General features: G+C 36.9%; 1 protein-coding gene across 1 annotated transcript in view; it reads right to left on the bottom strand.

Annotated features, from left to right (window-relative positions):
- GABRA1 (gamma-aminobutyric acid type A receptor subunit alpha1) overlaps positions 1-12,903 on the bottom strand; it is a 60,561-nt gene that overhangs the window by 10,946 nt on the left and 36,712 nt on the right. Inside the window, exons 7-8 of the mRNA XM_065875395.1 lie at positions 12,144-12,287; positions 2,068-2,220 (exon numbers count right to left, since the gene is read on the bottom strand). Of these exons, the coding sequence (XP_065731467.1) occupies positions 2,068-2,220; positions 12,144-12,287 (297 nt within the window). The remainder of the gene's footprint in view (positions 1-2,067; positions 2,221-12,143; positions 12,288-12,903) is intronic.

Genomic DNA, 12,903 nt, shown 5'->3' with positions numbered 1-12,903 from the left:
ATTAGAAATATATAACTTGATACACAGAAACACTTGCCAGGGTTGAGTTTACAGATATGCAGTTATGTTTACCCAAAGGGCATGAGTCAGCTGAGATAGCAGACTGTTGAAAATGTTAAGAACAAGGTTTTTGACTTATAAAACATTCCAAAGTGCTTTAGAGGATTTCCAAAAAGGAAGGGTAGGATTTGTTGGGGACCAAGGCGGGGGAAGTGAGCATTTTAAAAAATCATTTTCACTACAGTGCTGGGCTCATTCTACAAAAATAAACATAAAATATAAAGTACATGTCTTTTGTTCTCATTTAAAAATAATTCAAGTGAATAAAGGGCTCAAACTACATACACATATAGAAGTGAGCATCTGACAAGAGTTCAATCTTCAGTTCTAATAAGTGGTGTAAACACTAGTTAATATTTACAAATTGTGTTAAGGGAAAAAAAGAGTTTTAAATGAACTACTCTTTTGCTCTGCGGGTGAAATCATTCTGGGTCTTGATTTAGCTGTTCTTAGGCTAATGTCACAGCAAAGATTTCGTGGTTTCCACCCCAGAAGCACCTTGATAAGTTCAGAAGAAAAGATGTTTTTCTGTGCCCTCGTAACAGAGTCTTGCTTTTTTTCCTGAGATGACTGATGCCACGGGGGTCTCTGCACAAGGATAATCCTCAGTTTAGAATGTAAGCCCCTGAAGGCTTCTGTTTTATAGTAAAGGGTTTTAAACATAGCATGTGCCTAGTCGATATTTTTGGAATGAACCTTGATAATTGTACCTTTCACCAATTAAATATGTGGTTATAATTTCCAGATAAATTATGTTGCCCACGACAACCCCGTTCCATGCCTTGTCATTGCAGCAGGAAGTACATGGGTAGTTGTACCTCATCATCATTAAGCGCAGACTCTAGAGCTAAGAGTCTGGGTCTTACTCCAGACTTCTTCACCTCATAGCTTCTGAACTTGGGCAAGTTACTTAATATCTCGCTCCTTAGCTTTCTTGTCTATACCACAGGGATAATATTACAGAGGATTCTTTTAGTGTTAAATAAGATAATATAGGGTTGTTTCATAGAACAAAGCCTGATATAAAAGCATTCAATAAGTATTCTGCATGATTTTATTGTTATTCAAATTTTAAGCTCCAGAATTTAACATTCATGAAAAGAATGGTTTGTGTTAAGGTAACAGCTACATTCCATGCATAGAACATAGTAGGACCTCATAGTAGATTTCAAAGAAAAAGTCAGTTAATGAATGAGTGAATGAATGAATGAATCAGTAAGTTTTTGGTGATGAAATCTTGTTTTCATCAGCCTGAAAAGTACACTTAAGACAGTGTACTATGACACAGGCAGGAAATACCTCTTTATATGAAATGCAAACTTCTAAAATTATAAATTAGGGAGTGAGTTTTCCTATTAGTAAAAAGTTATTACCCTTTAAACATTTTTCCATTAGACTGACTTAAAGCATCTAAGGCATTTAAAATATTTTCATAGAAAAAAATATTTGTAACTCTTCAGAAGTACACACATTGGGTAAAATGAGATATTCCTGTACTGGTGTCATGGTCATCAATGAGTTCTTTCTACATAAGGACCCCTTGCTTTCATATATGTAAAGAAGTAGTTCTGCTGATACTATATTTTCTCAGATTCTCAAAAAATACACTGACACATGATTCTAAATGTATGATTTAAGTATTAATGTTTTAGAATCATTAGATTCTAAATGATTCTAAATGTATGATTTAAGTATTAATGTTTCTATGTGTGTATTTTAATCTATCACATGCATTTCATACCTGCTTCATTCCATTTTTCTCCTAAAATAGCAAATCACGTGTTCATTAATCCCATCAATTAACATGCACTAAAACAGCTTGCTATTTTAAAAAAAAGAATTTTTTTACAATCATGTCATAATGAGAATGGTAATTCCTTGAACATTCCTATTGTATTAACTTCAGATTTTAACGTATTATTACTTTTTTCATTCTATCTGCAATGTCACAGATACGATACAACTTGCCCTCCAGACCCTTGCATGTGCATCTTGATTGGCACTTACCAAAGACAGTCCTTGCTGGTACAGACTCTCTGTTGAGCCAGAACGAGACTTGGGAGAGAATAACCGTCATTATGCATGGCAGGTATGTTTGAATAACAAAATAGCCAATCTTTCTCTTCAGGTGGAAATGAGTGGTCATAACAACATATTCTCCTGGAGGGTAAAACAGACAGTAAGGTGAGCAATTTGACCTTGAAAATAAATTATTTGTGAGTTTTTCCATCAGCAGCAAGCACCTGGAGGTTAGACATAGCCTTTATCCATGTGACATCTGGTTCCTGGAGAGAAAAGCTTTTATCCAGGAAAGAAAAGAGACATTTAAAAAACACACCATAACACATTATTGTATATAAAATAGATAACTAATAAGAACCTGCTGTACAGCACAGGGCACTGTACTCAATACTCTGTAATGGCCTGTATGGGAAAAGAATCTAAAAAAAAAAATAGTGGATATATGTATATGTATAACTGATTCACTTTGCTGTACACCTGAAACTAACACAACATTGTAAATCAACTATACTCCAATAAAATTAAAAAAAACAAACAAACACCAAAATGCCACTGAGGTTGAGATTGATGTGCCAGAGATCTCATCGATTTTCTTATGTCCTAATCCCGGTACATGATACATTTAAGAGACAAATCTGAGCATATGTTTACAGATTGGCTTTAATAACCCTGAAGGCAATGTGCTAGATCCTGATGATGTACACCAGTGGATTAGAAGACACCAGTTTGTCCTCTGCAGAAAAGAGTCAGCCTGTCTAATGGAGGAGCTTTGGTGTCCAAGTCAGGGGAGCTGAATTCCAGCTCTTGCACTTTCTTTCAGTAGCTCTCTGACCTTGGATTTGGCTTACCCTGATTATCAAGATGAGAAGAGTGTGATGGAACTCTCAAAATTTGTTTTGAGGAACACCTTCATCACCATCACCTGGGAAGGTTTCAAAACATGCAACTCTTCAGGTCCCACCTATTCACACAAACCATTCTTTAAGGTGAGGGCAGAAAAATCCTATTTGTCACTAGCTTTTGAACTTGTCTCAATTCCTAGACCAGTCTGGGAAATAATGAAGTAGCTAGGCACTCTCCATGGTCTTTATATATGTCAAAGTCTGATTTGATTAGAGGCCCAAAGAAATAAACACACAGCCCAAATTGTAGGAGGTGTTTTCTGTTTTTAGTTGATGTTATTTCTTAATTGCAAGTCTTAGAAGTTTTTAGCTTTACTCACTCTGAATATATACTTAGTTATCTGTGTGTGGGTAGGAGAAAAATAGGTGTATTCTTACTAAGAGAATATTGCTGTCTTCGGTATTCACATTTCTCTATCTTCCTCCTTCCCTTCAACTTCAAACTTTTCCCTCCTCAACCTGTGATTTATGTCTCAGCTCATGGCCATCCAGCTTCAGCCCCTATAATGTGGTTAAAACTGCTCACGATCTCTTAATATCCATAATTGAACATCTCAGTCTTAAAGATCTCAATCTTCAAACCCACTGACCATCTTCTTTGTAGCACTAAAAATTAAGCAATGCTGACTGCCCCTACCATCTTGATAGCACTCTCTAGACTCACATTCTCCTTTTAGCTCTCGTTTTCAGTTTCTTTTGCTAACTCACTGGATATTTCAGTCAGAGAGTTATGAGTTCTTCCTGTCTCTTGGGCACTAATCTTCATCTTTCTGCAAAGCAAATGTAGAGGTTCCTGGTATAGTTCTGTCTTTAGCTGTCATCATCTCTATTTTTTTTTCTTGACTCTAATAAGGAATTTTCCTTCTCACCCCTGCTCTTAATGTCATTTTTATCCAGATGGCTGCGGGAATCTACATCTCTAAGTGACATTGCTCTCAAAAACCACTGTATTTCCTAATATCTACTAGACATCTCATAGATACTGATTTTTCATTGATATCACCAACTAAATATGTTCAAAAGTGATATTACTTAAACTTTTCCATAAAAAATAATGACTAGCATATAGCAGGGCTTCTTTTCCACTTAGCATCCATTTCTAAATTCATGGCACTCTCATCTGTCTGTTCACTCAGGCTATTGATAAAAACCTGGAATTAATCCTTGGTTGTTAGTAGGACTTCCAAAAGAGAGAGAAAGGAATCAGTTGATCATCACAATTTTAATTTCACCTGTGCAGTATCTTTCAGTCTATCTCTTATCTCATGGTCATTGCTCTTATCTCCTTTGCAGATTTACAATGTAAATCTACCATAATCTATGAACTGTCTTGTTGGTCTCCAGTCATGTCCTGAACTACAATTTTCCCTAAATTTGAGGTCAGAGTGATTGTTTTAAAGCATACGTACATACCTTAAAACACCTTAATGGATTCCCATTATCCACATCAGGGTTTGTCAACCTCAGTACTACTGACATTTCAGAACAGATAATTGTTTATTGTGGGAGCTGTCTTGTGTAATGTAGGATATTTAGCCACATACCTTGCCTCTTGCCCACTAGATGCCACTTGTAGCCACTCTCCCTTCCCACAATGTGATAATCAACAGTGTCTCCAGTGTTACATACTAACAAGCAAACTCCCTAACCAATACCCAACACTCTCCACATCCTAGCTCTGACACGTGTTTCAGTATCACATCTCATGTCTCACCACACATTTTCATATCTCAGTAATCTGATCAACAAAATTCCCTACTTGACCTCTTCTATAGCCGAATATTTTGTTCATATATGGGTTGGGCTCAGTCCATAGTAGAAGAGGAAGAAATGTACTGTATGGGGACACTTTATTAGCTTTAGAAGCAAATGAATTTGGGTTCAAAACCCAGATATGCTATTTTCTTGCTGTGTAGCCTTAAACTCTCTGATCCTCAGTTTCCTTATTATAAAATAGTGATAAGTATATTGTGGGGAGAATACAGAATAAGGGCTCTAGTGAAGATCATTCTACATAAGAGTTTTAAAATAAATTTTAGTTGCTTTCTCCATTTCTTTTCTTGTTTCTCCAGTCAGAATTGGTAGAATTATTGGTAGAAGAAATGCTCCCTGTACTCTCTATAGTAGGAAATCATCGATACATTCAGTTATGTTTTCATGATTGTTATTAATGATAACACCTGCCATTTACTGATCAATATTAAGTAACTTCAAATTTATTTACAGCTTCTGTTTACACTTATCAATATATTATATACTTTTAATTTTAGTTATTTATGTACTTATACACCTCCACCAAACTGAAAGCTAATTAAGAAGAGAGAGAGTTCTTTGAGTATAGCATGGCTTTACATATCCTCAATATTCAGCACCTACCTATGGTGAAAAGGGATGAATGAGGCTTAAGAATACTCATTGCAATTAACATCCACTAGCATCTCTTTTTTGAAAGGTAAATAAAATGTTATCTAATTTTTTTCTATTTTCTGTAGATAACTTGGATAATGTCTCCAAGGTCATCTGAAATAAACAGGTGATTCAAATTTGAGAAAAATGCAAAAAGACACATTTTTTTCCTGGGACTCTGCTAAAATGTAGCCTTGGGTAGATATAGTCAGGTTACATCTCACCTCCCAGGAGTACGCATTATCATTCCTAACCATTCATTCAATTGTAGCCTGCAAAATGTCATCAGCTCAAAGAAAAAATTCCATCTGTCATATAATGCCAGAAAGGTGAATGTCTATATATATTCCATTATCATCTTTTGTTGTTCACAATGTGACATTTTGGGAAGATTCTGCCAAGATTATTTTTTTGGAGGAGCTATCATGTGACATTATATTTGTTTTGTAAACCACTTCCTCACTAACAAATTAGAAAAAGTAGAGGAAAACTTCAAATCTTTTGACGTCACCTTCCTCAGTTAAACAAAATCTAAGAAGTTTTGGTACAAAATATTGATGGAAGAAATTTTCACATGTTGAGGCATGGGGAAGTCATTCTGGCTTATACACGAATTGGTTGATACTTTTTGCTAACCAGAACAGCCTGTCTTGTGGCCTGTCAAGCATGTATTGTACATCGACTTTAACCATTAAAGAAAAGAATTCATTTAAAAATCTAAATGGAATAACTGAGGTTCAGGCATCCAAAATGGATCTGGGTGGCCACTGTGGATGTGGTTTCAGATATATTCCTGTATCACTGAGAATTTCAATTTTCTGAACTCTACCAGACTCAAGGACACCACCAGCCATTCTCAAAATAATATCTGCTAGCAGCTGCCAGCTGCAACCTTATGGTCTCAATTTCTCCCCATGTAACTATGCATCCATTTCAGACCCCAACCAACCCTTGCTTAATAAACATCCTTACTTCTTGCCAGCTCCATCTATAATTTCTGACAAACAGCTTATGTAATTTTGCAGTTTTTGCCTTTATAAGCCTCCCCCATTTTTGTAGTCTGGTAGAGCACTTCTTGAATCTGTGTCTCCCAGGCTATAATCCACAGATTGGCTCAAATAAAACTTTTATCTATTCTTATTATATATTATTTATTGATTATTTCCATCAATAACATTTAAATAAGGAGAGCAAAAGGCGGCAAAATCAGAATCACATTGTAATCATTTAAAAATGAAAGAAAAAAACCCAAAAAAGTCATGTAAATTGGATTGAAAGAGTATCTCTAGACATCAAGTGCTTATGTACTGAGCATGTCAAATTATTTCCCTCTGATTTAACAGTCTAGAAGAATTGTAATTCAAATATCCTTGCACATCATGTAACCCTGAGGGAAGCTTGTAAATTAGATGTGACAATATTTCTTATACATCACAATACAAAATTAAAGAGAGAGAAGAAAAGAAGCAGGAATATAATTTTGTAAAGCAGCATTGAGGGTTTCTTTAGATCTGGCTTCCATCCTTTACTTTCTTAAATGTTGGTTACTTAGAGTAAATTCCTTGCTTAACTTTATTTGACTTCAGTTTTCTCATTTATTCCGTAAAAATGATAATGTGCTACTTAACTGTTTCCTGGGATGCTGTGAGGATAATATGAAATAACAGATGTGAAAGTTCTTCTAAAGAAGTCTGAGTCACATGCAGATTTACAGTGTAAAGGTAGAAAGGATAGAAATGGATTCTCTAGCGCCATTCATTTCTTTAACAAAATTGTAGTGGATGTAAAGCTATTACTTTCCTTTCAAGTATTCTAAATTTTGTGTTTTCTAAGATGCTACCTTTTTCAAAGGAATGAGGAATAAAAAATGTCATTGAGGGAGGGGCTGGTATTTTAATATCTGCTTCAGAGAGTACTGAAATAGAAATAAGGAAACAATGGTTATAGTTCTAGGCCACTTAACCCCTCTGGACCTATCTCCTCATCTGAAATATGATTAGGTTGACCAGATGACTATGTAAGTTTCCCTCTCCATCTTCCCTCCTACAAACCTGTTTTCACGTCTTACAGTTATATTATTTCTCTGGAGATCATGTATTAGGCTGCAAAAATAGAAGTCCTGAGGCTCCTTTGGTGAATGTCGATCACCACTATTGCTCCCTGGTCAGTGAAAACAGTTGCTTTCCTCATTAATTTCAACCCTGCAGAGTCATCCTTAACTCATCCAGAGAAGACTGTTTCTAGGAAAGAGGATCCTATAATTTTCCCTGGTCATCTGTTCTAAGAATAAACAAAAGTCATTCACAGAGAAGAGACATTCTTTTTTTTTTTTTTTTTTTTTTTTTTTGCAGTACGCAGGCCTCTCACTGCTGTGGCCTCTCCCGTTGCGGAGCACAGGCTCCGGACGCACAGGCTCAATGGCCATGCGCTCCGCGGCATGTGGGATCTTCCCGGACCGGGGCACGAACCCGTGTCCCCTGCACCGGCAGGCGGACTCTCAACCACTGTGCCACCAGGGAAGCCCAAGAAGAGACATTCTTATTAGACAAAACTCACCTACGTTTCCTTTGATCACACCTGTCTATTGACTTAGGCAAATATGACGACTTTCCAGTCATCATTGTTGTGTTTTAAAAAAAGCATTTTATATTACATTCTTCTTATTTTATAGCCGTGATATTATTCTTACACCTAATGCCAAATTTAACAACTTTGCATCTCTGTATAAGTCACATTGTCATGTCCCTTAATTACAATTATAATTTTTGTGTGGGCTTTCCTTAAAGAATTCCTTAGGAAGCATATTGTGGTATATTAGAATGAGTCAGGGGGCCATGGCTGGGGTCTAGTTTCAAACTGCCTTCCCTTATACTTCAAGAAGAAATGACGTCTTCTTCGGTGTCATCATGTAGCTTTCTTGTACTAACTTCATCATTACTATTAATAGTAATATCTAATATTTATTATATAATTTTTACATGTCAGATACTCTGGTAAGCAGTTTACATGCATTTTTCTCATTTCAATTTCACAGTAACTCATGAAGTAGATCCTCTGATCATCTCCAAGTAGTACAAGAGAAAAGATGAACAGAGGAAGGTCACACAGTTAATAAGTGGTAAAACCAACATTCAAAACCTCACAGTATAACTCCAGAATCCACCCCTTAAGCTCCATGCTATACTACATTGTTGCATTTTCACATGTCTATCCTGCCTATTACTAGTGTGTCATGTGGTTGAGAGCACACACTCTATAGCTAGACTTCCCAAGTTCAAATCCCAGCTCTGCCACTGCCTAGCTGTGTGACCTTGGAATAATCATTAAACCTCTCTGGGCCTCAATTATGTCCCATCTGTAAAATGGAGATAATGATAATACTTACAACCTCAGACTGTTGTAAGGATTAGAACAACGCAATGCATATTAGCTACTTACATCACTCAACCATGAGCTTCTTGAGTGCAGGAACTATGGGTCCTTCACCTCTCTTTTCCAGGCCCGATCACAGTGTCAAACAGAGTAAATGAGCAAATGGTTGAAGGACTAAGTGAATAAATGAATGGATAACAGAGAATTGCATCAGATGTGAAAACTGACTAGACTCATCCTTCTGTGTCCTTGTAACAAGTTTGCTCTGCCAGGTGAATAAGTGCACTTCAAACTAAGTCTCCAACTCATTTTTTCCCCCAAACTGATGGCAGATTCCAATGAAGAGACTGTCCCTCTAATATGTTTGCACTGAGAAAAATCCAAGTATTGGATTGAGCCTCATATCTTCACTCCTATGGCACTGAAGTGATCTAGAGGTGTTTGACCTGAAAGAGGTTACTGGTAGTGTGTGTGAGTGAGTATTCACACATGTGCTGGTTGCACGCAAGCAGGGAAACACCTTCTAACCTTCTAGAAGGTGACCTGAATTGCTTCTCTCCCCACAGAGAATTTTAAGGTAAGAGAAGATGCTTTTCATCTAATCATTCTCAATGTGTGTGTACTTTTCTGCCACCATTCCTAGTCTTCTGACAGAAACAGGGAGATAATAGCACTCAATGTCATTTATCTTAATGTTTTCAAGGCTCTGTAGGAGTTGTGAAATATGGGATTGAAGACCTTACAAAAGATCTTTGTTTCTTCTCATAGAAATGTAACAAGGTGTATTTTTGATGAGCTAAAGGAGACCCAGAGGAAGGGTAGTTCAGGGTTTTAGTGTGGAGGGGAAAACATACATCAAACTGAGCTCCCACATTTGAGAATTTGCGCTTTATTCTCCTCCCCCCTCCCCCCATATCATGTCATTATTGGAATGACAAGGAAAAGCTCTTATTTTGTACAGATAAACTTGCAGCTCTAACACGAAATGATGACTTTTAATGAGCCTAACTTATGAGGTCTAGCCACCTTGGTGGTGGTGGGTTGGACCACTCTTTCTCACCTATTGCCCTTTTGGGACTGTATATCTTTTCTGAGTAACAAGAATGTAGGTAGGCTGATTTAGGAAACCAAAAGTGAAAAAGGTCTCCAAGTTCATCAGATTAAGCCACTTATTTTGCAGACATGGGAACTAGAATATAAAGAGGGATACAGTGACACACCAAGGTCACTAGCATTAGAATAGAATGGAAGCACTGCTTCCTCCCAGCAACCGTAGTATATATTTGTCCTATTGCATGCATGCTCTTGCATTTGAAATACTATTTCCCTGACATCCTCTAACCTCCATTCTAATGATAGTAGGGAGAGAATTTCTTGAGGGGAAGTTCTTTGTCTATTATTCTGAATGTCCTGGGCCTAGGATAGTGATTACTTGGATCCCAACAAATACAGATTGACAAAATGAAAGTCAACCCCTGCAGCAATCCTTCCTTGATTACCCAGGCTGGATTCATTTATTTTTTATTCATTAATTCAGAATATTTATTTAGTGCCTCCTGTTTCATCTACTGTAGTAAATCATAGGGATACAGAAGACAGACAGGTACTTGCCCTCACAAAAATGTTAATCACAACACTTACCACCCATTTTGATAACTATAGTTTGTGTTTGTCTTCCTTTAGACTTCAGATTTCATGAGAGCAAGATATGTCTTGTCTATCATTGACTGTAGCACCTGCCACAGTATCAGTTTATAATAGCATTCAAGTTTTAAAAAGTAAGCACTGATCATTTTAGTATCTTTTCCAACATAACTTGGTGAGGAAGAAAAATTTTCGGTATTTTCCACGTTTTGGGATATTTTCAGGACAATAACAACAGCTATTGCACACCATTTTGAGCATCTACTGTATAACACTCTGTTTAGTGTTTTATACTATCTCATCTTTAATGCACAATTACAGACTCGCCATTATTAGAAGAGAACAGAGTTTCTAATTGGATACATGACCTTCCCAAAGTCACCAGGCTTCTAAGAGGCAGGACTAGGACTTGAGCCCACATCTTTCTCACTGCAAAGCCTAACACATTCCCACTATGCCATGTGCACTTCTAAGGTAGGCAAAGCTGAGGGAAAATCTTCTCCATTTTTCAAAGCAAGAAACATAAATATTTCAACTTCTAGAGTAGCCATGGATGCTATAAAGTAAGCAAAAGACAGATCCTGTTAAGCAGCAATTACCCAATAATCAGAGTAAGATATATCGACCTATTACTTGAATTTAGAATCGTCAGATTATAATGATCATGGTCCTAATATAAAGTCTGAAACGTAAGGAAGAAATTTTCCTGAGAAAAAGGGCAATTCTGCCTTTACATGTCACTTAATTGTCTTTTTTTTCAGGAATTACAAATCAAAGTGAATGAACTAATTTCAAATTTTAGATACAGTCATAAAATTGTTGATCCTTGCTAAGCTTTCAGTAATTGAACATAATTAAAAATATTGGTATTAAGGGAGTACATTTTCCTAATTGTTAGAATCCAAATTTTATTTATAATTATCTGACCCTATGATCACATATCCCTTAGTCACAAAAGGGATACATGCATAACTAAACTCATCTTATTTCTTGAAGCAACTTCAAAAGTTTAAAATTTTAGATACAGCTGCTGCATAGTATCTGATCTAATTTTGAGTATTTCATTGGTAAAACAGTTACAGTACCAAGAAGGATGGTGGTCCATCTACTTTTAATTCCAGAATGGAGTGATCAGTGTAGATTTTAGCTGTAGAAGATCACTGGCTAGAGTTACAAATGGATTTGTGGGGAAAAAAAGGCTTTTTGGTATCCTATGCGTAATGATTGCCGCTAGAAATTTACCAAGATTTATTGAATCATGACAATAAATGGGGCCTAGATGATATTAATAGCTAACATTTATTAAGAGTTTTTTATGTGCCAGGAAGTGTGATGATTACTCTTCATGGATTTAATTCATTCCTTCCAACAACCCTGTGAGGTGACCACAATTAACTGGCAAGCTGGAGGAATAAGGATTTAACCCATATATTCATCTCCAAAAGTTCACATGTCTAAATACAATGCTACCCTGATCACATGGAACTACTTCTTCATTTTGTAAACAAACAAACAAACAACAACAAAACCCCCCAGAGACCAAAAGGCATTAAATGTCAAATTCAAGGTCACAGGTCTATAGAGTTTACACTAGCTCCCAGTCCAACTGTTCCCCAGTTTAGTGCAATTTTCACTCTCTCTACTTGTGTCATTGAGGGACTTAACTGAATTTGCACATCCTTACAAAACCTTTTTCTGGTCCTTCTCCCCTATCTAAAGTAACTAAATGGCACTCACCTGTGCTAGACTGAACAATTCCAGAGTCTACTGTTTGTCCAAGAAGATCGTACTGGTTTAGGCGTGACCCATCTTCTGCTACAACCACTGAGCGTGCCGGCTCTCTGGTCCACTCATAAACAACTTCCGCTCTCGTGTAAGCATCTAAAAGGAAAGAATGGAAGATGGTCCATGTGTTTTGCTGCTTTGCTTCTCCTAGTTAGTTGGTGTGTTCTATCAGTTTCATATTTTCTAACACATGGTTCCAGAGGTCAGCCTAGGAAAGGAGAGCCCGTATCCCTTAGTTTAGGAAAACTGACACATTTTCCTGATTCATTCAGTTATCAGTTCACTCATAACAAATGGTATTTAAGCATCTACAAAGGACTGAGTACCTTGCTGAGGATACAGCAGTGAACATAACAAACGCCTGATCTTGTGGAACATGCATTGCAGTAGTGGGGACAAAAGCAGAGAAGCTAATGAATACATAATTCAAGTAGTGTTAAATGCAGTAAAGCCATATACAACAGATATGAGGATAGAGAATGGAGGGGATGGGGCCTATTCTAGGTAAGGGACTCAAAGAGGTTCACTGAGGAAATGACATTTATACAAATACATGACAGAAATGTGAGAGGGAGCCATGTCTTGGGGAAGGGTACTCTGGATAGATGGAGCTAACAAGTTTCTTCCTCCAGGGCAGGTAAAAGCTTGACATATTTAACGAAGAACAAGAAGACTAATGTGGCCAGAATGAAGAGTTGAAATGAGGTTAGAG

This window comes from Phocoena phocoena, chromosome 3, assembly GCF_963924675.1.
Source record: "Phocoena phocoena chromosome 3, mPhoPho1.1, whole genome shotgun sequence".
Lineage (NCBI taxonomy): Eukaryota > Metazoa > Chordata > Mammalia > Artiodactyla > Phocoenidae > Phocoena > Phocoena phocoena.
Note: the sequence above shows the minus strand (reverse complement) of the source record. Positions and strands in the feature narration are given on the sequence as shown.